A 23,614-nucleotide genomic window follows, 5' to 3' on the forward strand; every position below is an offset into this window, starting at 1 on the left:
TATTGCGGTCTAACGCTATTTTTAGTCCGGTTGCTTTTTTTTCTTTTTCTTTTTCTTCTTGTTCTTTTTTTCTTATTTGATCGAGAGAAAAAAAAGGCCACGCAAGACTATTAGAAATTCTGAAAATTCCTGTCAATTTTTTCTTTTGGATCTTTCCCCTCGTTTGGAACCATTTGACGGTCAAAGTTCATGTTTGGCAAGTGGATTGAATTGACTCGGAAACCTATACGAAAGTCAATTGTGATTGGCTTTGGTAAAGGGGAGATGTGGTTCCAAACGTGGACAAATTGAAGGCCCCTGGATCTTACTTGGAGTGCTTCGTAATCATATTAGAACCGATCCTTGGATACTTGACATTTCTACTAAGAAATGATGCAGGAAACTATTGAACTGATCACGTCCTGGGATTTTTATCAAATAATTTTTTTTTGGATGGACCTAGATATTAATTACAGAGGTTTTTTTAAGTGTTTTTATGGAGTACAGTTGGTTAAATTTACCAGCTCTAATTTGTTGAGTCTACTCGGTAAGTTAGTAAATGCTAACGGGTTTAGGAAATAGGATTTGATACTTTCTATTAAGTGAAATTCATTACATATTGAGAAACAGTCCCTTGGCAAAAAGAAAAGGTCATTACTTTCTCCCGAGGTCTCTCTTTGACATTCATTCTGAAACTCACCTTCTCCTTTCCTTTCCTATGATATCACATACCATACCTGGTCTACAAGCCACGGTGGCTGTGTCCCGGGAATCATAATGTGGATCTTTTTTTTTTCAATGTGACGCGGATTGTAACTTTGCTCAGCCACTCATAACCTGCTAGGGCTGGTGGTGTAATTGTATTACCATCCCCCCCTAATCAAAGAAGCCTAGCCACACATGCAAATACTAGGCAACGGGATAGGAGAACATTGGACCCAGCAGAAACCCATACATTAATGTAACATTTGAATAGGTCAAGACTCAAGTCTGTAGATCAGGTACAGAGAGATCACCTGGATGTCATACTTTCAAAAGTTACATAGTCAAATATATACAAATACTCTGTGAATTAAAAGCAATTAGCAAAAGAATTAAAAGAATTGACCACAAGAAGGCGTACTTTTGGGATTTTAGGGGGGCATAATCCATGAGAGGAAAAAGGAGAGAGAGAAAAGAAGCCGGAGCATCAGTTATCCGTTTAGAGTAGACACAATACCTGAACGGGCTGTACCACAACAAATACCAATACCCTGGGAATACGGCCACCGCCCGGGCAAGTCTGGCCTCTATCTCTTCCTCCACCTCCAAGTCATCAAATATTCTTCTTCTCCATCCCAAATTCTATTTTCTCCATCCCTCCGTCCTTTTGCTGCGACGTGGGTTACTTGCTGTTCAGATTAACCACCCTCAAACGCTAGTTTTCTTGTTGTTGAGATTTAACAGTACGATTCACCCTTTCTCTTTTCTCAAAGACAACCCCCCCGAGACGACCTCACCTGGTCCCTTTCTCATCCCTCACTCCCCTTCTACCCCCTCTCCCACCCCACCCCCCGCGTGCTCCATATTCAACATACACCTCATCGCAAGAATCCAACTGCGTATCGTTACTTTGATCTGGGATCCGTGTTCGCTGACTTTGTCTCCCTGAAGATGGCTGAGATCCGTCGCAAGCTCGTTATCGTAGGCGATGGTGCCTGCGGTAAGACCTGTCTGCTCATGTAAGTCCCCTGATATCGGAATCGGTCCTTATCCATGATCCTACCTTGATTTGAATGCCTGAAATTAACCATCCGTCTTACAGCGTCTTCTCGAAGGGCACCTTCCCTGAGGTGAGCTCCTATCTGATCCCGATCCTGATCACATGTCCTATCTCGGATCTACCGATTAAGCCCAATGTCTCTCCGCCGAACCCTATCTGATACATATTTTTCTTTTCTCATTGCAGGTCTACGTTCCTACCGTCTTCGAGAACTACGTTGCCGATGTTGAGGTGGATGGCAAGCACGTCGAGCTTGCTCTTTGGGATACTGCTGGCCAGGAAGATTACGACCGTCTCCGTCCTTTGTCATACCCCGACTCCCACGTCATCTTGATCTGTTTCGCCGTTGACTCTCCCGATTCCCTTGACAACGTCCAGGAGAAGGTGCGTGCCTCGGCTCGATAAGCCCCAAACCTCCCCCCGGTGGATCATGAAATCCACCGAGGCAAATCCGAACCTATACTGACGTCGTTTGTAGTGGATTTCCGAGGTCCTTCACTTCTGCCAGGGTCTCCCTATCATCCTGGTTGGTTGCAAGAAGGATTTGCGTCACGACCCCAAGACCATTGAGGAGCTCAACAAGACCTCCCAGAGCCCCGTCAGCGCTGACCAGGTAAGTTCATATCGCCATTCCGTTGCAGATCTTGAATGGCCCACTGATTCCATGTAATACAGGGTGAGGAGGTTCGCAAGAAGATCGGTGCCTACAAGTACCTTGAGTGCTCTGCTCGCACAAGCGATGGTGTTAAGGAGGTCTTCGAGGCCGCCACCCGCGCGGCCTTGCTTAAGATCACCAAGGGCCGCAAGAAGGACAAGAAGAGCTGCTTGATCCTGTAAACTACTTACTGTCGTTGAGGTAATCCGTCCCCACCACACATCCGTCAGGACCCGGGCCGGTTTGGTTCTTGAAAAGGGGGGAGGTGCTGCTGGGCCTTGTTTCTTTTAAGAGATTCGTGGATAATATCTGACCCCGGGTGTCTGGGCTACAGAAACCCTCTTCTTCCCCCCTGCAGTTGGTCGACCTTGTGTTTCTCTTTTTTGCTTTTTATTTTGCAGAATTTGTCTAGGGAGGCGTTGTCTTCATCATAACCCTGTGGGCTTTTCTCTTTTTCTTCCCCCCGTCTCCTTTTTTCCCCATTTCGACTCTGTGGATCACAATGACAAATTTGCCCGATTTCGTGGGCAGTATAAAACATTAAGAAAACCAACCCAAAAAAAAAGTGTGTGGATGGGAGAAAGCCTTTGGACAGTAGCGCCGGTTGTGAATTTGGACATCGCCACGACGACTCATGGGCTCATGGTTGTCGCCCTGTGTGATGATAGATGATTCCCGTTTCTCCCTTCGGATATCTCCCCTTCCAGCGAAGAGCTTGACTCTTGTTTGTTTCTTATCTTACTATATTGATTTCTGTTAAAGCTAATGCATGGAACATCTGGTCTTGTGATGACTTGTGCTCCAGTTTATTTTCAATCGTATCTCTTGCGTAAATTTGGTGAGAAATTCGCAATATGCCATAGCACGTAATTTCTCACATATAGCATGTTTTCCCGAGCTTTCAATGTTTCAATAGTACTGCATAGCGTGTGCTCTGGAAAATAGTATAGGCATTAAATTACAACAATACCTGAACTCAGGAAGCTTCAACATAAAAGCTCCCAGGGTCGTATGCTAGATGGCCAGAAGACAAGGTAGTTCTGTACTCTGTACTAGCTTTCAAATAGATGGTTTCCATAAAGGCAAGTAGACATAATAGCAAAAATGCAACTAAACCAAAAATTACCTGTTAAACCGTAATAACCCCTCAACGTACCGACGAGCATCTAGCCCCAGCCCCTCTACCAGCTTTGACGGAGTAGTAGTATCAGCACCACGAGGAGCGTAAGAAGACGACCCACCCAAGTCACGGAAGAAGCGCGCACCGCTGCTCATCCGATCCTGATTTGCAGGGGAAACATAGTCACTCGCTTTGCGGACCAGGAAAGCTTCTTGTGGCTCAGGAAGATAATACGAGGAACGAGTATCCTCAGTATCCACCTCAGCCATGGACGATAAAGCCACAGATGATGATGCGGAGGAGAGGGCTTGAGGTGGAGGCGATGGGGCCGTGGGTGGGATGCGGACCCAGAGGATCCACCAGCCTCGGCTAGTTTTGCACGTACGCTCAAGTTCCTGGGGCCGGGAGCGGGTGTCGATGTATGTGGATAAAAGGCGGTGATGGATGGCGAGACTCTCTATGCGTGACCACGTTGGAGCAGTTGGCGGCTGGGTGGAAGGTGAGGGGGTGCGAGGAGAATGGGGTATTTTGGGTGAATGGGAGGGGGAGGTTGTGTTTAGACTTGGGATGTTGGGAATGGTGGATCGGATGGTCAGGTTGGATGGATCGTAGACCAGGTCATGGACTGGCTGGGTTCGGGAGGAAAAGCGTTTTTTAGGATCGGCATTGCTTTCGGATGCCCATATGCGCGAGGCAGCTGTTGATGGGGAAGTGGATGAGAGTAGTGATTTCTGGAGAGGGCCTAGCTGATGGTGAATGCTGGTATATAGAGATGGAGATGAGAGAGGTGTTGTATTCGCATCGAATAAAAAGGTGAACATGAATGGCTGGTGCTGTATTGCTTGTTAGCTAGTCGGGTTTTCTATCGGATAGCTTGAACACTTACCACATAAATCACAGCCTCAAGCTTTCGTGGATCACCCTCGCCCCCTAAACCATCTCCTAGTCTAACATGAAGAGTTCGATGCACAATTCGAGTCTTGGGTTTGTTTACATCTGATTCGGATACTGACACCGGGCTGCCTTCTTCCAGGTCGTCCAGGGTGTCCAAATCGTCACGAGGGCCTAGAACAAAACAGCCAGGGTCATCATTCTTGGATTCATGACGAGGTCTGTTGGACCCATTGGGCGGTGGAGTTTGCATCGGTTTGATGGATGGATCTGGTCGCCCTGCGATGCTTGTGGATGACCTCGGCACCTCGGGAGCAGGAGATCCTGCAGGTGTCGATGCAGACTTGGTAGAAAGACTCCATGAGGACCCATATCCAAGAGTCAAATACTTCATGACCGCTTCAGTTCCAAATGCTGATTTGTCGCTTTTTGGATCACTTCCCGGTTGGAGAGACTCATCTCGCTCGGGCATGATCTCACCCTGAGCTTCCGGAATAGAAGGTGGTGCAGCCATCACAAGCGGACGTGGTATACCAGGTGTATGAGCCCGTTCAGGAGTTGACGGATCTTGACGGCCAGCAGGGTTTCTACCACTAGAGCGGTTTCTTCCACCATGTCTCCGGGGTTTTCGTCGGCGCAGGGAATTTGGGTCTCGCCCAATGCCATATGTCGCATCCCCATACCGATAGATCCACTCCATCCAATGCGAAACATGAGAAACGGACCGGCGCGATATGGTATCGACACCCGAAAATATTACACCGTCAGTTGGTCGGGGATCGGTGTCCTGTCCTAGCCATGGCTTTTCACCACCGAGCTGAGATGGGGAGTCCCCGGAATGGCCCGACGAGTCGCCGAATCTCGAGACAACCAGATCTATCAACCCATCTGTTCTTCCAACAAAATCCTCAAGGACTTCCCTCTCTCCACTGCCCCATTCTTCCTCTCCGACGCCGATTCCTAACTCGCCGCCCGCAGAGAGTTTAATCCCATTATAGATATCAACGATTGGATTTCCGGTCAATAGGAGCTCCCAATTCCATGCGAATTTCTCCCAAAACCTTTCGAGGAACAGACAGAATGAAGAGCGTCCGGCACTTTTGTAAAGATCGCTCATACTGAAGTCATGCAGAAGGAGGAATATCGAATGGGCTCGGCGCAGTTGCTGGATGAGGAGCTGCGGGTGCCCCATCTCCCTTGCCGAATAATGAAACCTGGTACTAGCAGATGCATCGTTCGAGGAAGATTGGGTCGGCTCAGTGGGTAATCGCGTGAGGTCGATAGACTAGCTTTGGTTTTAGCTGACATGTTTGAGCTATCAATGCTGCTGGCATACTTACAGCAACCACCCACCAGTCTTTCTCTAATTCGAGGAGCACCACTCGTGCCTTTTCTGTTTCGATATAGTCAAGGGTCTTGCCAGACGAAAAATCGCTGTAAAATAGATATGAGTCTTATATTCATCTATGCGCTTTGAGCGAAAGGCATCCCACCTGGCGAAGTTCACCATTCCCTGCGCCAGACCTATCTGGCGCAACCTCTCATTTTTGCCATCTTCTGGAGGCTTGATGCCCTCCTCTTCGGTAGGCGATCCCTCTGTCCGATGTAGGTAGTCCGATCTTGAGGTGTAGAACACGATTTGGTCTTCGATCGTCTCGTCGGTGGGTCCGAGGGTTGGATTATAGATGGCGAGAAAGGAGAGTTGCGCGGGGATTACCGAGCCAGCGTCGCTTTCCGGCATGGCATCGCTAGCACTTGCAAGTCACACTTGGCGATTCCGGCTCAGTAATTGGGAGACAACGAGGGTCGTCGTTGGAGCTTCAAGAACGTGGGACCGATGATGTTGACATCACGTGGCGCTTATCGATAAGTTACGAGCCTCGGAGGAGTCGGAGCTTCGGCGATGTTAAACTTCATGATCCCCAGATTTCTAAATACCCAAGATGTGGATCGTGCGGGGACCAAGTGCTTTTGCTTCTTGCAGAAACATCTATGCTTCTCAACGCCCGAATTGTCGATTTCTCGCCACTCGGTCATATGAGCCTCTCCGGATCCTCTTCTGTGGCTCCGACGAATTTAGTATCGCTTCCTTGAAAGCTCTCCATGCCTACCATCTGAAGCAACCAAGTCGAATTGCCTCGATAGATGTTGTTTGTCGGCCCGGAAAACGGGTTGGTAGAGGCCTTAAGAAGATTCGCGAAGGTTAGTTTAGCATACATCATGAATTGAAGCTCCCGTGAGCTAACTTGGAGCTTTCACCAGTCCCTATCAAGGAGGTAGCATCGGCTCTCTCGCTACCAATTCATGAAATTGATACCTTTACAGGATGGACTGTAAGTTTTTTCTTGGGGAGTTCAAAGTGATTGTTTTACTCACTCGCATGTTAGCCCCCGGTCACATCTAATGGACCCGTCAACCTGATCATTGCCGTTTCCTTCGGGCTTTTTGTGCCTCCACGTATCCTGAATGCTGCCAGCTATGGAGGGTTGAACGTGCACCCTTCTTTACTTCCAGAGTATGCAGCCAAATGAGCCGGTCGGAAATTTGCGTAACAGAAGAGCTAATATGATTTTAGCTTCCGTGGCCCAGCGCCGTTGCACCATACTCTTTTAGCTGGTCGAAGCACCACCGGAGTAACTTTGCAAACGTTACATCACAAGAACTTCGATCATGGCACAATTCTCTCTCAGACTCCATCGCCTGGGTTTGAAATCCCCAGCTCCGGTTCTTGCACTGTCCCCGAGTTGGTGGGTCTAGTTGCACCCCAGGGAGCTGAAATACTGGTGAATGGCATTGAAAACGGCCTGTTCGTGCCGCCAGTTGAAAACGCCGGATGGCGTGCCTCTGAGGGCACCGATGATCTCATCCATGCTGGTAAAATCAAGCCAGAGGACCGACACATTGATTGGACGAATTGGTCACTTCTTGATATCAACCGACGCAACACAGTTCTTGAGTCTTTGTGGAGCAAAGCACTTATTCCTGTCAGCTCCACAGATGGACCTGTAACTTTCACCCACAAGCGTGTGATCTTGACTGAGATTGAAGAAGTCGAACCGCCCAAGGGAAGCGATTCTTTCTCGGTCGTTCCAGGGCTGCCATTTGCAAATGCTGCCCATCCCGTCGAACCGAAGAAGGGAAGAGCCCTGTATGTCTTTGCCAAAGATGGGAAGCTCCTACGCATCAACAAGATGAAAGTAGAGGGAGAGCCGTCAGCTGATGGGCTTCGTGCTGCGATTAAGGCGCGCATGTTTGGTGATCAGTCATTCCAATCGGGAGGCATGGACTTTACTCCTTTCCGCAATCCTCTTTCCTGAACAGAATGAATATGTACAATACTGTTTCTTATATTTGATCTATCAACAATATACCCTCTATAATGGTTTCCAGGTCCAACCCAAGCTGAACACTCTTCCATCTCCACCAATTATCGACATCTGTCTCTACCGAATCGCGAATCCACAATCTGAATGGTCAGCCGCATCCTAGCTTTAGAATATCAGGGTTCATACCGATTTGAACTGCTGCTCCAGTCATGGAAGAGTTTTTCGCAATTGACAAGTACATTTCCGCTGCATCCTCTACCTCGGGCTAGGGGAAACACAGTTAAAAAATCGAGTCGCAAACCAATGATCCAGATTACTTACCAGCTTATTCAGTGTCATTTTGTCTGTCATGGCTTTGATTTTCTCCTGGGTGAATTGCTGACCCTGCGATATTGTCAGAAATGTGATCCGGCTGTCTTCGAATACCAGGATACATACCCATTCGGTGAGCATGAGACCAGGGCACACAGCATTGACGCGGACCTTGGGACCCTGGGTCTGCGCAAGGCACTTCATTAGATGAATAACGGCTGCCTTAGTCACGGCATATGGCACGCTGCTGCCACTAGGAACGATACCCTGCATAAGGTGTTAGTTACACCTTCAATGATGATATGATCTGCATAGCTTACCGCAGTCGAAGCAGTGATAATAAATGCACCACCCTCGGGATTGGCATCAAAAGTCGGCTTGGCAGCCTTGAACAAATAGAAGCTGCTCTTGACATTGATATTCCAGCACTGTCTTGTTTAGCTGAAATTGCATATCTAGTAACGGAGAGAGTCACTGACCTTATCCCAATCATCATCATCCATAGCGTCCAGATCCCCGAAATTGGTCATCTTTGTCCAGCCCTTGAGAATATCCATCAGCAATCTCTAGGGACGAGAAGCGAGCCGCGGCGTGTTGGCTTCACTCACAGCGTTCGAAATCACGACATCCAGACCTCCAAGTTGTTCAATGGCTGATTTAACGGTGTTTGTAGCTTCGGATTGCTTTCCAGCGTCCTAGATGGTGGTCACGAATACCATGTCAGTACAAGATGACACCATACATAGCAACTTTAAGAAACACAAAGACCCTACCCCCTGAATCACGACCGTCTTCACATTGTACTTCCCAGCAAGATCCCCGGCAACTTTCTCGGCGGTTTCCTTGCTCGACATGTAATTGATCGCGACATTGCTTCCTTCGGCCGCAAACTTCTTAGCAATAATAGCACCGATTCCTCTTTCCAATGAATTCGCATTAGCTATATATTCCATGCCCTGTAAGAAAACATTGGTTCATGATGTACACACCGGGATCCACCGATGACCAGGACATTCCGGCCGGGAAGGGAGTATGGCATTGTGAATGGATATTGGAGTCGATGTCGAAATTGGTTCTTCCTGAGCCTAGGTAAACTTGCAAGGAGAATGAGAAGATGTGAAATGAATCTTTCAAAACTTTAGATGTCGGTATTCCTTATCCCCGCAATAGGGCGGTCCGATAGGATGCGGGGCGGTGCCGGGTATGACGGGACTATTCCGATGCTCCTCCACTCCGGATGCTCGCATGTGTAAGTGCTGTCTTGTATTCCAAGGTTGAGGATAAACTTGTGGACCAGAGACCTCTTAGATCACTGATGCAACTTTGTCTAGATTTCCCATCTACGCATGTGCACACTACCTTCATAATGTATTTGTTGAAATGACCGACGAACCATCTAAATATATGCATACAAACAGTCCTTGATCGATACAGCCTCAATATGTATGTATGTATACGTCTGTAAATCGACCCCGTCTGGTGCCAAGCAAGACTTGTACCAAGTTAAGAGAAGTAGAGCCAGTTTCCTGCAAGATTGTAATGTTCAAATGTTTGATTTTCCCCTATAGTCGGACCGTCCGAAGGTCTGGTATGCAAAGCGATAACGGCCGCGGTAGACGCCGATACGAAAGTCCCCACATCGGCATGTGGAGGGAGCCGCCAATTGACCATTTCAAAGTGAGGTTCGGGCCCCGTAGTATGTAGCTGTTGAGCTCCAAGATTCGAAATTGAAGCACAATTAAGTTGACCATCGAACAATACTTGCGATATAGGTAAGAGGCAATTGTTTCAAAATATTATGTGGTGTGGCCAGTGACATCAATCATGGTGATTTGAAGCTAATTTTGGGGCGCTGGCAACCTTAGAAAGAAGCCAGCCCGTCCACAAGGGAGTTTCTTCTACGATATATTCACGTGGAATTGGGAAAACTGGCATGCGTGACACCGACTCGAACGCGGCTCACCATAAGACATCCGGTATCAGACATCGGAAATTTTGAGTACCCTCGGCATTTAAGAATATGTCTGACATATAAGGAGGTTATCGAATAAGAACAAGACTCACAGCACAGTCCAGCCGGCGTATTGAGTCGGCTTCATCCCCCACCAGGCCCGGCGCCCTCCTAGGTCAGGCCATTGGACAAGAAACGCATCAGCCAGTGGAAGCAGCAAGACCCCCGAGGTGCTCAGAGTGGTAACTCGCGCCCATGATTCCACAAATAAAGTCCGAAGCCTTGAGATACCCTTCTCCTTGCCCTGGCCGGAGAGCAGGCGGGAGATGAAGATAAATAAGCGGAGAGTCTTTGCAGCGAGGACCATGCATACAGAGACAGCGGGACCATTGGTTAGTATGATATCTGGATATGCTGAGGTATATTGCGAGGGCAACTTCCGTTGATCGGGGTATTGTCCACACAGAACGAGGAAGCAGGCCCAGAAGGAGTGGAGTGTAGTGAAGGGAGCTGTCAAGTATGATTGATGTACCCGTCGCGCTCGTGGAATCGTGACTACATCAAATGAGCCTGTATCGGTCAGATTCTTGTTCTGGTCCAGTTGACGCGCAGTATGTTGAGCCTCAAATTGTGTGGCTTTTGCGGCGCTGAACTTGTCCCCCGAGCTCACAACATAAGTGCGATAGGTGTAAGTAGCTAGGTCGAGGTATTTCTCTAGCATGAATAACATTTCAGTGGTATGACCACCACTGCCAAGGACAATGAGGATGTGGACAGGTGTACCCCGACGACGGACTTTGGGAATCGGAGCATTGTGGGAATAAGTGAGCGCAAAGAGGATGATCTGCAAGGTTTCAATATTAGCTCTATTGAATCCTAGAATTGATGATCAACATGTAAAGACTTACAAGTGCTGCAAGGATCGCAATGGCTGCTGCGGGGAGGATAATCCACAGAATGAATTGGAGAAAGGCCATGATGTCACTTTTGGCTGTGCTGGATAATTTTAAAGATTCTGCAGTTGGAGAAAAGCTTTCATGATTGAGTCGAAAGTGGTCGAAATGAATAATTAAGAAAACTTAGAGATCATTCGTCTGTGGAGTTGAAATCGTGGAGAATCTTAAAACAAAGATCGACTTGCTTTTCTTTAGGTCGCGTCCACAACACGTGCCTCCCGTTGGTATCTCCGTCTTATTTTCCCGCCCAAACCTGCATTCACAGACGCACCCGTCAACAATAAACATACCTCTACCACAACAACTACCCCTACACACCGTTTCATTTGATATGCCACCATGGCGATGTTTTCAAAGCGCCTGAACTGCTTTTATTGCGGGACGCGCTCCTCCAAATCCATTCGAGACTCGATCGACAAATTTCACTGCGATTCCTGTGATGCCGACAACTTCCTCGACAAGGTGCGCCCCTTGATGCCAACCGATCTGACAAACACTAACTCAAGATTTTAGAATGGCGAAATAACCGATCCTCCTACTGAAATCACCAATTCCAAGGTCCAAGGTGACGGCGCATCGAGCCAGGGACTTAGGTCGAATGTCCACGAGTCCGGTGTATTTTGCTCCCAATGTCTTCGAAACCAGCATCTGTTTACCAGCTCCCTAGCTGGATTCGTTCCGGAAAATGACGATAAATTGGATCCTCAATTTGACTCGAACTACGAAAGTTATCGCCGAGAACTCGAGAATCTTTATCCTCAAGTCTGCGAAACCTGTGAACCTCGCGTGAAGCAGCGGATTCGAGAGGCCGGATACGAGGCGAAAGCAGACAACCTACGACGTATGATGGACCAAACCCGTGCCTTCAAGAACGAGCAACGATTGCGACGGCATAGCTGGCAGAGCCTTGTTGTTTATCTTGGTGCCCTGGCTTACTGGATCAGCATTCTTGGCCAACTTGCCTGGGACGCCCTTAGTGCCTTGACTGTTTACCCGGCGGAGGAAAATATTGATATTTCTATCGATGCCCCGGTCTCTTTCATGTCTGTGGTACCTTGTGTACGCAAAATGATTGAACTGCGGGGCATACCACAGGAATGGTCTTACAATTTGGCCCCTACCGCAGGCCTTGCGCTTATTGCAGGGTGCCTTTCTATATGGTGGAACCCGAAGATACGCATGAAGATATATGGAAGGCTTGGCAGATTCTATGGCCTCGGAGAGTACTACCAGTTGCAGCTACTATCTTTAGTGCTGCGGTGCGTATTCTGGTCCCTGTTCAAAGATCCATCTGCAAGTGGAATAGACTCTAAGGGATCATTTGTCGGGCATATTGTTATGGCCGGCATTACCATTGTCGTGAGTTCCATAATTCTTTCTCGTTTGACAAAACTAATGAAAAATAGTGTGTTATTGCTTCTCGTCATGTTGTCAAGTACGACCGTCGGACCGTGGTGGATTGGTCGGACAATTCCTGGGAAAATGCACCACTGTGTAGCCCTTCTTCATCCCCTCCTCCGGCTCAGCGTCGATCCCCGAACCCAGAATTGACACCGAGAGCAACCAATAATGGGATTCGTGAACCTTTTCCGATTTCCCGGTTGACTTCCCCCCAGTCTGCAGTGACAAAATCCTCTGCATTTCCTACTCCCCCTCCAGATGGATCCGACGACATGGACTGGACTCCTTCTCGATCTCATGATATCCGGCCAGAGGTCAGCCTTTACCAGCGGGACAAACCATCGGTTTTTGATGGCCCAACCCCATTTTATGGCAGCATCCCGACCGTGTCAAAACCCCCCTCGTGGGAGCTACGCACACGGCCCTCAAACAAACCTGTTGATCAGGTTGTACAAAGAAACCCATTTCACCGTAGCCCGACCAACTCGCCAACGTCATGGCAACACAAGTCTGCCACAACCACGCCGGTGTTCAAAGACCCAACGTTCTTCCCAACCACCGATCATGAATCCACTGGCTTAGAGACTCTATTTGATCGAGCTTTCACTATCGACCCGAACAACACCTCTCGAAGGAATGAAGAACACCAGCCACGTCATCGCACATCCCCTCCCTACCGCATACAGGGCCAGGCAATGTGGCAAGTACTCAGATTTCTCTTCCTTTTATCTTCTATTGTCGCGTGGTCCCTTTCTCAGAACCGCATATTCCTGATACACGGAAACTACATTGAAACTATTGCATTGGGAAGCGCAAGCCTTATAGCAGGGCTTGGTTTTCTTGAAGCCGTCAAGAGACCCATTGCCGAGTGGAGTGGGTTAGAACTCCTTGTTAATGTCACTGAACTCATTGTGGCTGTTCACCTCGGGGCACATATGCCCAAAACGTTCCGTGACCGTGAGTTGTTTGATCGATATGGCAAGCTTCTCTTGATTTTTATGGCCGTGCAAGAAGTCATGGGATTGCTAGCATTCTATCGCACCCAGGCAACTCCTGCTAAGTCTGCAGAAGAGACACAACCAAGCCCTGCTTCTCCGTTCGGGTCACCGCAGTACGAAAGACCTCAACTCGAGGCCCCTGTTTACTCCCCAACTAGCTCTACAACGGCACATTCCCCTACTCTATACTCTGCGCACAATCCTTTCAGATCACCCCCTCCTCTTTCATTTGGCACTACTGCTGGATCGGCCAGCTTCTCCAGTGCACTTCCATATTCATCGCTCTCGTCACAGGGCCTACGCTCCGCAAACCCAGTACACAGCCACAATCCCCACAGCTTCACCATGCAATCCCTCAAGGAAAACGAGCCCTCAGATTACGAGCAGGACTCTGACGGGGAAACCGTTGCCACCTCTGCCACGGGTTGGACAAACACTACCAACCAAAACATTCGTTATGGGCATCGTCCTGGCACTGCCCAAAGCAATGACATCTTCTTCTCTCCTCGCCGGAATCAGCTTACTCCCGGTCTTGGGGGTCTGAGTCTAGAAGACGGCCCAAATTCTCGCCGCATGACCCGCAGTCAGACCCAGCAGAGCCTCAATGCACGGGGCATTTCTTCTCGCGCTACCCCTACCCGATGGTAGATGTTTCTGCTATTTTTTCTTTCATTTTATCCGGCTCATCAAGCGTGCCTTTATCCTTCGTCTATTTTACACTGAACATAGCGGTAGCATTTTGATTTTTTGGGGGCGTTTTGATTTTTGATTTTTTGGTTTTTGTTTACGGCGACCTGGCTAGGTCTTTTTACCATTGCCCATTATTTGATGACATACAGAACGACTGATGAACAAGTGTACTATCCATACTGCCATACAAGAGCTAAATAAATGCTCCCTAATTTTTGGGGGACTCCATCTTTCCTTTTTTTTTTTTCTTGGCTCAATTCATTCCAATCGTACTATGCATGGTTGACGTGGTCAGTGAGAGTCATCAGTATACAGAAGACCACTTCAAATTCTATCTGGCAGATAGAGAAGATACCCAAGTAGCAGCGCGTCGATGCAAACGGCTGAGTAAACGATGGAGACTACTCTTGTTGGGTGTGTGCAAGTGTGTCCAGTATATCAAAGTCAATCTAGATTCTAATGGAGTTCGGTCAGAGAGCGACTTACGGACGTCATGGAAAGCACAAGAAATATGAGACTTGAAGTTTTATCAGTGGAGATGTAAATGATTGTGTAGATTTTCATTGCAATTGATCATAGAGCTTGGAAACATAACAAATGACAGCGAAGCTTAACGCGCAATGAAACAAACACAATATACAGATTGGCAGGCAACATGGATTTTTTTTTTCTTTTTTTTTTTCAGTGGCAAAACAACTTCTCACAGGACACGCAGGACACCGTCCTTCTTCCTTTTTTTTCTTTTTTCTTTTTTCTTTTTTGTTTGTGTGGCCTCCCCCGAGCCTGGGCAAATGACAATCGCAGACAAAGTCATGAAGAGTGGATGCAACAACATTTTGTTGTGCTGGCCCATCGAGCCACGAGAATTGGATGGCATGGCATATTGTTGTGCGTTGGTTGATGAGTGAAGACACCAAAGTTGGTTCGAGCGACAACAAGGGGAATATGGACGACGACATGGTCGTATTGGCGGATGATCCAGGTTATCCTGATCCTCGTCTTAACTGAATTTGTCCTGACACGCAGACTGGAAGTTCCAGCTGAGCGACGCCTGTTCAGAGAAGACTTAGACTAAACCAAAGGATGCAATCGCGAGGTTGATCGGACATTGTTGTCCATTTTGTTGAAGTGGCATCCCGGTTATCCTGATCCTCATCTCAACTGAATTTGTCCTGACACCCAGAATGAGTGACGCCTGTTCAGAGGAGACTTGGACTAAACCATGGGACGAAGTTGTGGGAGGAGGTTCGTTCGGACATTGTTCTTTTATCGGTGGATGATCCTGGCTATCATGATCCGCATCTCAACTGAATTTGTCCTGACACCCAGAATGGGTGATGCCTGTTCAGAGGGGACTTGGACTAAGCCGAGGACGAGGTCGAAGGTTGATCGGATTCGGTATCGGGATTTGGGATTCGGGTTCGGGAAGTTCGGTGGGGCGGAGTATCCTGGTTATCATGATCCGCATCTCAACTGAATTTGTCCTGACACCCAGAATGGGTGACGCCTGTTCAGAGGAGACTTGGACTAAACCGAAGGATGAGGTTGGAAGGTCGGTTCGATTTCGTCATTGGGAAGGTCGGTGGGTGATCCTGGTTATCCTGATCCGCATCTTAACTGAATTTGTCCTGACACCCAGACTGGAAGTTCCAGCTGAGTGACGCCTGTTCAGAGAAGACTTGGACTAAACCAAGGATGAGGTCGCGAGAGTGGGTTGTCGAAAGGTTGCATGTTGTTGCCGTTGACGTTGTTGTTGCCGTTGACGTTGTTGTTGCCAGTGATGTTGTTGCTGTAAGTCATGATGATGATGATGCCGATAAGGAAGATGGCAGCATTGTTGATAGACAGATGAGGCCATAAAAGTTGCATAGGACAGCAACATGTCATGAAGGTTGGAAGCAATAACAAGGCATCAAGGTTCATGAAGATTAGATAGGACAGCAACATATCATCAAGGTTGAATGAGATAACAACATGTCATGAAGGTTGATCAAGGTTGATGAAGGTTGGATAGGACAACAACATGTCAAGGTTGGATGAAGGTTGGACAAGACAACAACATGTCACGAAGGTTCATCAAGGTTGATGAAGGTTGTATGTGACAACAACATGTCAAGGTTGGATGAAGGTTGGACAAGACAACAACATATCATCAAGGTTGAATGAGACAACAACATGTCATGAAGGTTGATCAAGGTTGATGAAGGTTGTATGGGACAGCAACATGTCATGAAGGTTCATCAAGGTTGATGAAGGTTGGACAGGACAACAACATGTCAAGGTTGGATGAAGGTTGGACAAGACAACAACATGTCATCAAGGTGCATCAAGGTTGGATGGGACATGATCAAAAAAAATGTGGAGTGGGAGATCAAATGTGGAGAAGGTAGAAAGTTGGGGAAAATAGAAAAGAAGAATTGAAAGGGGGGGGGGACGGGGTATTTATACCCAAGACTTCTCGCTTAATTTTGGAGCTAGCCAATGGGATTGTGCGAAAGTAACAATGTATTCTTGAGCCATGAGCAGATTTTCTCGTGGGAGAATTTGTTAGTGATTTACTAATATTGATGTCCCAGATAAAACGTCTTCTGCGGTTCGACGGTACATCCCGGTACCCGGACCCACTTTAAAAACTTTAGCGCCAAATCTGACCAATAGAAGCACGGGAGACAACGCATGTTGAGCGGTGTGTACCTGAGAGCCTAACTTTAATTGCTCTTAATTTTTCTACAGCACAGCTTGGCTAGTGATCTTCCCGATCTACCTGGCTTGATATTTACACCAAGTAAAAAAATGGTGAGTCAAAATAGATGGTGCTTTGAAAATTGACTTGACTGTCACGCACGTATGTAGGACTTTTTCATACATGGACTAATTCCAATATCGAGAACATGCTATAAATATGTATCCGTAGGCTAGTGCGCAAATCACCAGCACACCATTTGCATGCCAGAACCCATAAATTAATAGTCGAAAGCAGGTCTGATGCATCGAGTCCACGGGTTTGCCGCATGTTTTCTGATGATGTAACCCAGCCTCATGCTACTCAAGCAGAATACCCCCCCACTGATCACGTATGTCCTGGTACCTTGTCTCATGCCACTCGTTCAACACGAGACTCCGTAGATTTGTCTGCTTGTTGGCTCGGACTGTGCTCGAGATCGTCCTTGTGCTGGAGTAATTCGGTAACACCAAAAAGGTCGTCCATCTTCTCAAGAGACATACCTGCAAAGAAGACTGAGTCAGCAAAGTCTGTAGACGAGAGCGGAATATTTCAAGTGTGTGAACGCACCTTTAGTCTCTGGAATGAAAAACCACACGAAGACAAACATTGAAAAGCAAAAGCAGGAAAAAATGATATACGTGCTATATGGTCAGCATTCTTCAGCAACAAAAACCAAATGGCCGATCAAATCAAATGAAGGAAGTATTTACCCATAACCATTAGCACCAACTGTGGCCAGCATGTTCGGAACAGCCCTAGCAACCACAAAATTGAACAGCCACTGAGTCGCTGCTCCAAATGCAACATTCAAAGATCGTAGCCGTGCGGTCGGGATCTCCGAGACGTAAATCCAGCATACAGGTCCCCAGCCGAACTGGAAAAATGCCGCGAAAAGGAAGATGCAGACTAGAGCAACGTATCCGGCTGGAATCACGGGAGCGCCTGCAACCGGGGGAGCGATTCTAATGTATAGTCCAATGTAGAGCATGGCGAGTCCTTGTGCGATTGATGTCCACAGTAGGGAGCGTCGGCGGCCGAGGGAATCGGCGACGAAAATGAGAAAGACACCGCAGCTGACCATCTTCACGATGCCATAGATGCCTGTTGCGAAGAGGTTTGTTGCGTTACCGGTTACCCCTAGCTGTAAACAAATACATCAGAGTTTATTTAGGGGAAGAGCATGCGGAGACTATGATCAGGACTCGTTCGGATGAACAAGGAACTCACATTTTTGACTGTAAGTTGTCAGTTCATGCTCCAAGGTCGAGGTGATGCATGGGCAGGAGGAGTAGGGTAGAAGGAAGAAGGGAATAAAAAGACTTACATATCTGCGGACTGTAATAATTGATAGCATTTGTTCCAGTCATCTGCTGGCAAATCATCAAGAAAACCGAGATCATGGCTCGCTTCCGATTGCCCGGGATAAGCCACATCTCTTTCATGAGATCCCAAAAGCCAGAACCACCGACCAAAGCCCGCTCTTGCTCCAGCTGCACTGCGATGGCCTGAAACTCCTCCTCCAGGTATGGATGATCCGCCGGCAGCGCACGCACCTTACTCAAAGTCGCGCGAGCCTCTTCCCATCTATCCTGCTTGGCCAGCCACCGCGGAGACTCATTGCAGAGCAGCATACCCACGAACAAGAGCACGGCTGGAAGTCCCTGCATTGCCAGTGGAACAAGGTACATTGCCGATCCTGTCAGATGAAGTAGAGCGCCGTAGTTGATCCAGAAAGCCAGCATGATACCCATTGTGATAAAAAATTGGTAGAGGCCTGTCAGTCCTCCGCGGATTGCGCGTGGTGCATTTTCGGAGACGTAAAGCGGATTGATCATCGAGGCGCCGCCAACCCCAAAGCCGGTGATGAGTCTGTAAATAAGATAGGTGTTAGCCAAGGCTTCTGCAAGATAGTTTCTGGGGACTGCTGATCAATTACCGCCCGATATACATGGCCTCTAAATGGCCACTTGCCGAGGCCTGCATTATGACACCAATGATTCCAATCAAAGCTGATCCTATCAGGGCGCTCCTTCTACCCCATTTCTCAGCCGCAGGGGAAGCAATGAGAGCTCCGAAAAAGCATCCTGCTTGGAGAGTAGAGACGATATTGGCAGACAGGTTGGCCTGAGCTACGGCATCGAGGTTCTTCAGGCCATATGTTCTGAGCCACGTAACAGTTGGTGTTAGGAGTGCGTTCGGTAATTGAAAAAAAGGAACCCCCAAAGCAAGACTCACTGCATGAAGGGAGGCATTGTCAGGACACCACCAATAATTCCAGAGTCCATACCGAATAACATTCCTCCGCAGCACGCCTGTGGATTCATCAGTATATACACCAGTACATGCCCGTACTACTGGTGGGAGGTAACGAGCTAGCACTTACCGAACAGGCAAGCAAGTAAACCCTCCACCCGTAAATCTCCTTGGGATCTGTTTTCATCGCCTCATTGTGGACGATTTTCTGCAAGAATCCCGACATCTTGAGGGAAAAGAGTATTGTGTAGCTCCTTGATAATGGTACATATACCAACAAAACAGAGAAAGGCAGTAAGCAAAAAAGGATATAGAGACAAAGCTGCAGCATATACAGCAGCGAGTGATGATTATAACTTCAAATCGAGGTTCAGTGTGTTGACATCCAAGCCCTTGGCCCTCAATCTCCACCTATCAGGAACCAGTCAAGAACCCAGACAAGAAGAGCAAACGAGGGAGAGAACTTCCACGAATACGAGGGCAGTCAGGCGCTACACAACAAGAATCGACTTCATTGGATGCTGAACAGGGTCTTGCCTGCATTGCCATGCTCTAGTTCGAGCTCTTTGAGCGGGGATGTGGGGGTTCGGTCTTTAAGTTCAACGTAACACGCCCATGTTGGCTGATCAGCCACACGGACGGGCCCAGATACTACATGACAATGGAAATAAATGCTACAGAAAGTCGCTTTATCCGGAGAAGAGTCGATCTTTACTGAGTCGGGGTATTGCGGGGAAGCTTAGGGTCTGTCTTGGCGAAATGATAAACATGGGGATTTTTTTTTTTTGAGAATTCATGGCGGTTCAAGAGTGGCCGATTACACTGGCATGTATGGGGGCGTGCAATGCATTTTCATCGTGATGTTGCTGAGTCCGACTATGGAAGAGCGATTGCAGCTAAACCCGTTTACCAGAATGAGTTGGTTCCCAATGGATTACAAGGTTGATTGGCCGATCACTATATATCGTCACCTTTTGTTTATACATTACAGAGGTTATTTATCTTACAGGATACCACAGGTATGGCATCAGCGCCCTCCTAGCAAGCCTCCAAGGTAACTTGCCAGCTCTTGCGAGACATCGTTCTCCCCATCAATCGGTCCAAGACCCTGACGTAATATTTCCGCCCAGCGCTCGACAGACAGCTCATGCAAGCGTTGTCCATTTAGAATGGTATGCACACCTGTAGCTTGATCAGAAGCAACGGAAGCATCTGAAGAGACAGAAATGTTGCTTTCAATGATTGCGCCGTATTTCACGCGAATGAAAACACGAGTCTGAGTGCAACGTCAGCAACTAACCTTTAAAACCCGAAACTCGAAGACAACTCACAGAAAGCGGTAGCGATGAAGGCAATGGTGGACGTTCACGGGGATCTTCCTCAATGGGGTGCGTCGAAAAGGTGAATCCTGGCGTTTGTGTATATTTCCATTCAAGAGACTATTGTCAAAAAATCAGCCGCGTTCATAAGCACCATAGTCAGAATACTCACTCTTAACTCTGCAATCCCCTTTCCAATATCTGGTTCCTGATCACCGTGTACGTCTCCCACCGTTCCTGAAACCCAATCGTCACCGGCGAATATTTCCGGCTCCATTGCAAGGGCTCGGCGCGCTCGACGGACGGCATCCGGCTGAACATTGTACAGCCTTGCAAACTCCTCCACGATGTTGTCCATTACGGCTTGCATGGAGAAGAACGAGTCTGCCAGCACACTCGAGACATTTCCCACAGGCGACCGAACGCTATCCACCCCCTTGGCCTTAATATACCCACGCGCTGGTGACCGCAAGAACTTGCCCAGATCATGAATGTTCGGCGAATCTAGCAAGCAGGTACCGTGGTGGAGTGCTCGATGCCGGGTCAGCTTGAACGCAGACCCGGAGACCTTCCTAAATGGCGGTTCATCACTGGCACGCTGCGCCAGGTCGTCCGGGGGTGTGATAACAATATCATGTCGATCATTGACGCTCGTGTTGACAGCCCCGACACGGTGCAGCGCGCGGACCACCATCTCGGCATGCTTGTCACGCGTAAAAGATGTCCGAGGAGAGATGACGCTGTAGTTGAGATTTCCCTCATCGTGGAAGACGGCGCCTCCGCCAGATCGCCTTCGAACAAAGACCGCAGCATCGTTTTCGGGGGAAGTCGCTCGGCGATCGTTGTATAACGCGTGGAGACCGGTCTCGAGCCATGGGTTCTGGTTGCGGCCAATTACCACGCACGGCTTGTTGATATAGAGGAAGAGGATGCTCGAGTCATCTGGCGCCTTTTCCAGGAGGAAATGCTCAATCGATAAATTGACGTAAGGGTCGGTCGATAATGACTGGTAGATCTGGTGCCGGGAAGTCGGACGACGGGCTAGCTCGGCGAATCGATTAACGGGGAAGGAGGAATTGTGGCGGACCCATTGCCTTGTGCTACTGCACCTTGTCGATAAAAGGCATCCCCGAAGCATTTGGAGCAAGGGAAGTTCTTTAAGTGATTGATTGTAATTTGATTATCGTTGCGGCGCATCTCTCTGGCCGATAGTCGGGTACGCTAGTCCCAGATAGGCAGGCCTGTATGAGTCGAATTTCTTGTGTTTCGATTTTTGGATTTTCTATGACTCTTCATTTCTCCAATTAATCTGCTTTTCTCTTCTGGTTGGGAACTAGCTCTTCTTCTCAACAACTGATCATTAAATATATTTTGAATTCTCCTTCCTTTTTCGAATTCCCCGCAACCTCGCGCCAGAAAAAAACCGATCATCATGTCTACGTGGGGTGATCATTTCCGTGTCACAACGTAAGTTGGGAGGCAATTCCACAACCACAAACCGCCATTTCTTACACAATCTTTCAGCTATGGCGAGTCGCACTGCCGTTCCGTCGGCTGCATCGTCGACGGTTGCCCTCCAGGCATGCAACTCACCGAGGCCGACATCCAGCCCCAGATGACCCGCCGTCGTCCCGGACAGAGCGCCCTGACTACCCCGCGTGACGAGAAGGACCGCGTCGAGATCCAGTCAGGTACCGAGTTTGGAGTGACTTTGGGTACCCCAATTGGCATGATCGTCCGCAACGAGGATCAGCGTCCCAAGGACTACGGTGGCAGCACCATGGACATGTACCCCCGCCCTAGCCATGCCGACTTCACCTACCTCGAGAAATACGGAGTCAAGGCCAGCAGTGGTGGTGGCCGCAGCAGTGCCCGCGAGACCATTGGTGAGCAAACCTAACAACAGGCAATACCAAGAGGCTATAGAACCCCTTTAAACTAACATCTTCTTTTCTCCAGGTCGTGTCGCCGCCGGCGCCATTGCTGAGAAGTACCTCCGTCTGTCGCACAACGTCGAAATTGTCTCCTTCGTCTCCTCCGTCGGCAACGAGCACCTCTTCCCCCCAACCGCCGAACACCCCACCGCTTCCACCGATCCCGAATACCTGAAGCTGCTGGAGACCATTGACCGCGAAACCGTCGACAAGTTCGCCCCCATCCGCTGCCCGAACACCGAGGCCGGCGCCCGCATGACCAAGGTCATTGAGAAGTTCCGTGATAACCACGACAGCATTGGTGGAACCGTGACATGTGTGATCCGCAACGTTCCCGTCGGCCTGGGTGAGCCCTGCTTCGACAAGCTCGAGGCCAAGCTCGCGCACGCCATGCTCAGCATCCCCGCCACCAAGGGCTTCGAGATCGGCTCCGGCTTCGGCGGCTGTGAGGTTCCCGGTTCCATTCACAACGATCCCTTCATGGTGACCCTCTCCGAGGACGGTACCCAGCGTCTCACCACCAAGACCAACAACTCTGGTGGTGTGCAGGGTGGTATCTCTAACGGCGCCAACATTTACTTCCGTGTCGCTTTCAAACCCGCCGCTACTATTGGCCAGGCCCAGAACACTGCTACCTACGCTTTCGAGGAGGGTATCCTTGAGGCTAAGGGCCGTCACGATCCTTGCGTTGTGCCTCGCGCTGTTCCTATTGTTGAGGCTATGTCCTCGCTCGTTATTATGGATGCCCTCATGGCTCAGTACGCCCGTGAGAGCGCGAAGAACCTGCTCCCGCCACTGCCTGCCACTATTCCCACCAAGCCGGCTACTGCCCCTAATGGTGCGTAATTTAGTGTGGTTTAAAAAGTAAAAAGAAGGAAGAGTATCACGGGGCCATGAAAATTTTCTATAGATATCATTTGTTTTGTTTCATTTTGTAAGTTCGTTTCTGTCTTGGTCTTGGGTTCTCTGCATGGAAATCTTCTTCGGCCTGTTATATATCCTCGCTATCTAGTTTCAGATACAAAAATTCAATGTTGTTGAATGGGATGCATGAGCTACGATTCCAATCGATAATGTTTATGATCCACATGCCTACCTTCAGTATTATCATTGATGGACATCTGGAACATTTATGTAACATCCAAACATTAAGTTTGAATGGACCTTCTTCAATTTTGTAGAGTAAGTAACGTATCTAGCTGAGTGCCAATCTTCACACCACATCAAGTCCACACGCTCAAAGCCCAAACAACTCATCAATGGGCACCAAATCGATAAGAGGGCAAAAACCAGCACCCTATGGATATCAAACGAATGAAAAATAGAAAAATAAGACAATCAG

General features: G+C 48.5%; 10 protein-coding genes across 10 annotated transcripts; 4 read left to right on the forward strand and 6 right to left on the reverse strand.

Moving 5' to 3' along the window:
• Positions 1-1,632: 1,632 nt before the first annotated feature.
• rho1 (Rho family GTPase RHO1) lies at positions 1,633-2,578 on the forward strand (the record flags this gene model as incomplete). The annotated part of the gene is made up of 5 exons (XM_057159493.1): positions 1,633-1,700; positions 1,784-1,811; positions 1,928-2,125; positions 2,220-2,354; positions 2,417-2,578. The coding sequence occupies 5 exons, from the start codon at positions 1,633-1,635 to the stop codon at positions 2,576-2,578; spliced, it is 591 nt and encodes a 196-aa protein (XP_057025741.1).
• A 940-nt stretch (positions 2,579-3,518) lies between these two features.
• Positions 3,519-6,148, reverse strand: N7466_000096 (uncharacterized protein; the record flags this gene model as incomplete). Its single annotated transcript, XM_057159494.1, has 4 exons — positions 3,519-4,349; positions 4,403-5,692; positions 5,748-5,841; positions 5,901-6,148. The coding sequence occupies 4 exons, from the start codon at positions 6,146-6,148 to the stop codon at positions 3,519-3,521; spliced, it is 2,463 nt and encodes an 820-aa protein (XP_057025742.1).
• Positions 6,149-6,350: 202 nt separating this feature from the next.
• Positions 6,351-7,724, forward strand: N7466_000097 (methionyl-tRNA formyltransferase; the record flags this gene model as incomplete). The annotated part of the gene is made up of 4 exons (XM_057159495.1): positions 6,351-6,609; positions 6,670-6,740; positions 6,795-6,922; positions 6,983-7,724. The coding sequence occupies 4 exons, from the start codon at positions 6,351-6,353 to the stop codon at positions 7,722-7,724; spliced, it is 1,200 nt and encodes a 399-aa protein (XP_057025743.1).
• A 157-nt stretch (positions 7,725-7,881) lies between these two features.
• Positions 7,882-9,084, reverse strand: N7466_000098 (SDR family NAD(P)-dependent oxidoreductase; the record flags this gene model as incomplete). The annotated part of the gene is made up of 7 exons (XM_057159496.1): positions 7,882-7,998; positions 8,055-8,312; positions 8,366-8,473; positions 8,525-8,587; positions 8,654-8,740; positions 8,819-8,963; positions 9,035-9,084. The coding sequence occupies 7 exons, from the start codon at positions 9,082-9,084 to the stop codon at positions 7,882-7,884; spliced, it is 828 nt and encodes a 275-aa protein (XP_057025744.1).
• A 1,021-nt stretch (positions 9,085-10,105) lies between these two features.
• N7466_000099 (glycosyltransferase family protein) lies at positions 10,106-10,973 on the reverse strand (the record flags this gene model as incomplete). The annotated part of the gene is made up of 2 exons (XM_057159497.1): positions 10,106-10,840; positions 10,905-10,973. 2 exons carry the CDS (start codon positions 10,971-10,973, stop codon positions 10,106-10,108), a joined length of 804 nt encoding a protein of 267 aa, XP_057025745.1.
• A 318-nt stretch (positions 10,974-11,291) lies between these two features.
• N7466_000100 (uncharacterized protein) lies at positions 11,292-13,999 on the forward strand (the record flags this gene model as incomplete). Its single annotated transcript, XM_057159498.1, has 3 exons — positions 11,292-11,414; positions 11,466-12,311; positions 12,359-13,999. The coding sequence occupies 3 exons, from the start codon at positions 11,292-11,294 to the stop codon at positions 13,997-13,999; spliced, it is 2,610 nt and encodes an 869-aa protein (XP_057025746.1).
• Positions 14,000-15,709: 1,710 nt separating this feature from the next.
• On the reverse strand, positions 15,710-15,988 carry N7466_000101 (uncharacterized protein; the record flags this gene model as incomplete). Its single annotated transcript, XM_057159499.1, has 1 exon — positions 15,710-15,988. The coding sequence occupies one exon, from the start codon at positions 15,986-15,988 to the stop codon at positions 15,710-15,712; it is 279 nt and encodes a 92-aa protein (XP_057025747.1).
• A 1,147-nt stretch (positions 15,989-17,135) lies between these two features.
• N7466_000102 (sugar porter family MFS transporter) lies at positions 17,136-19,245 on the reverse strand (the record flags this gene model as incomplete). Its single annotated transcript, XM_057159500.1, has 8 exons — positions 17,136-17,266; positions 17,334-17,407; positions 17,477-17,907; positions 17,994-18,001; positions 18,091-18,635; positions 18,703-18,927; positions 19,002-19,078; positions 19,150-19,245. 8 exons carry the CDS (start codon positions 19,243-19,245, stop codon positions 17,136-17,138), a joined length of 1,587 nt encoding a protein of 528 aa, XP_057025748.1.
• Positions 19,246-20,046: 801 nt separating this feature from the next.
• On the reverse strand, positions 20,047-21,491 carry N7466_000103 (putative lipoate--protein ligase; the record flags this gene model as incomplete). Its single annotated transcript, XM_057159501.1, has 3 exons — positions 20,047-20,295; positions 20,351-20,458; positions 20,511-21,491. Coding segments are annotated over 3 exons (1,338 nt in total), but the record flags the coding sequence as incomplete, so codon positions are not given.
• Positions 21,492-21,770: 279 nt separating this feature from the next.
• On the forward strand, positions 21,771-23,118 carry N7466_000104 (bifunctional chorismate synthase/riboflavin reductase [NAD(P)H] ARO2; the record flags this gene model as incomplete). Its single annotated transcript, XM_057159502.1, has 3 exons — positions 21,771-21,805; positions 21,863-22,224; positions 22,298-23,118. 3 exons carry the CDS (start codon positions 21,771-21,773, stop codon positions 23,116-23,118), a joined length of 1,218 nt encoding a protein of 405 aa, XP_057025750.1.
• Between the last annotated feature and the right edge of the window lie 496 nt (positions 23,119-23,614).

The sequence above is a fragment of the Penicillium verhagenii genome (assembly GCF_028828195.1).
Source record: "Penicillium verhagenii strain IBT 33310 chromosome Unknown utg000002l_segment0_segment0, whole genome shotgun sequence".
NCBI lineage: Eukaryota > Fungi > Ascomycota > Eurotiomycetes > Eurotiales > Aspergillaceae > Penicillium > Penicillium verhagenii.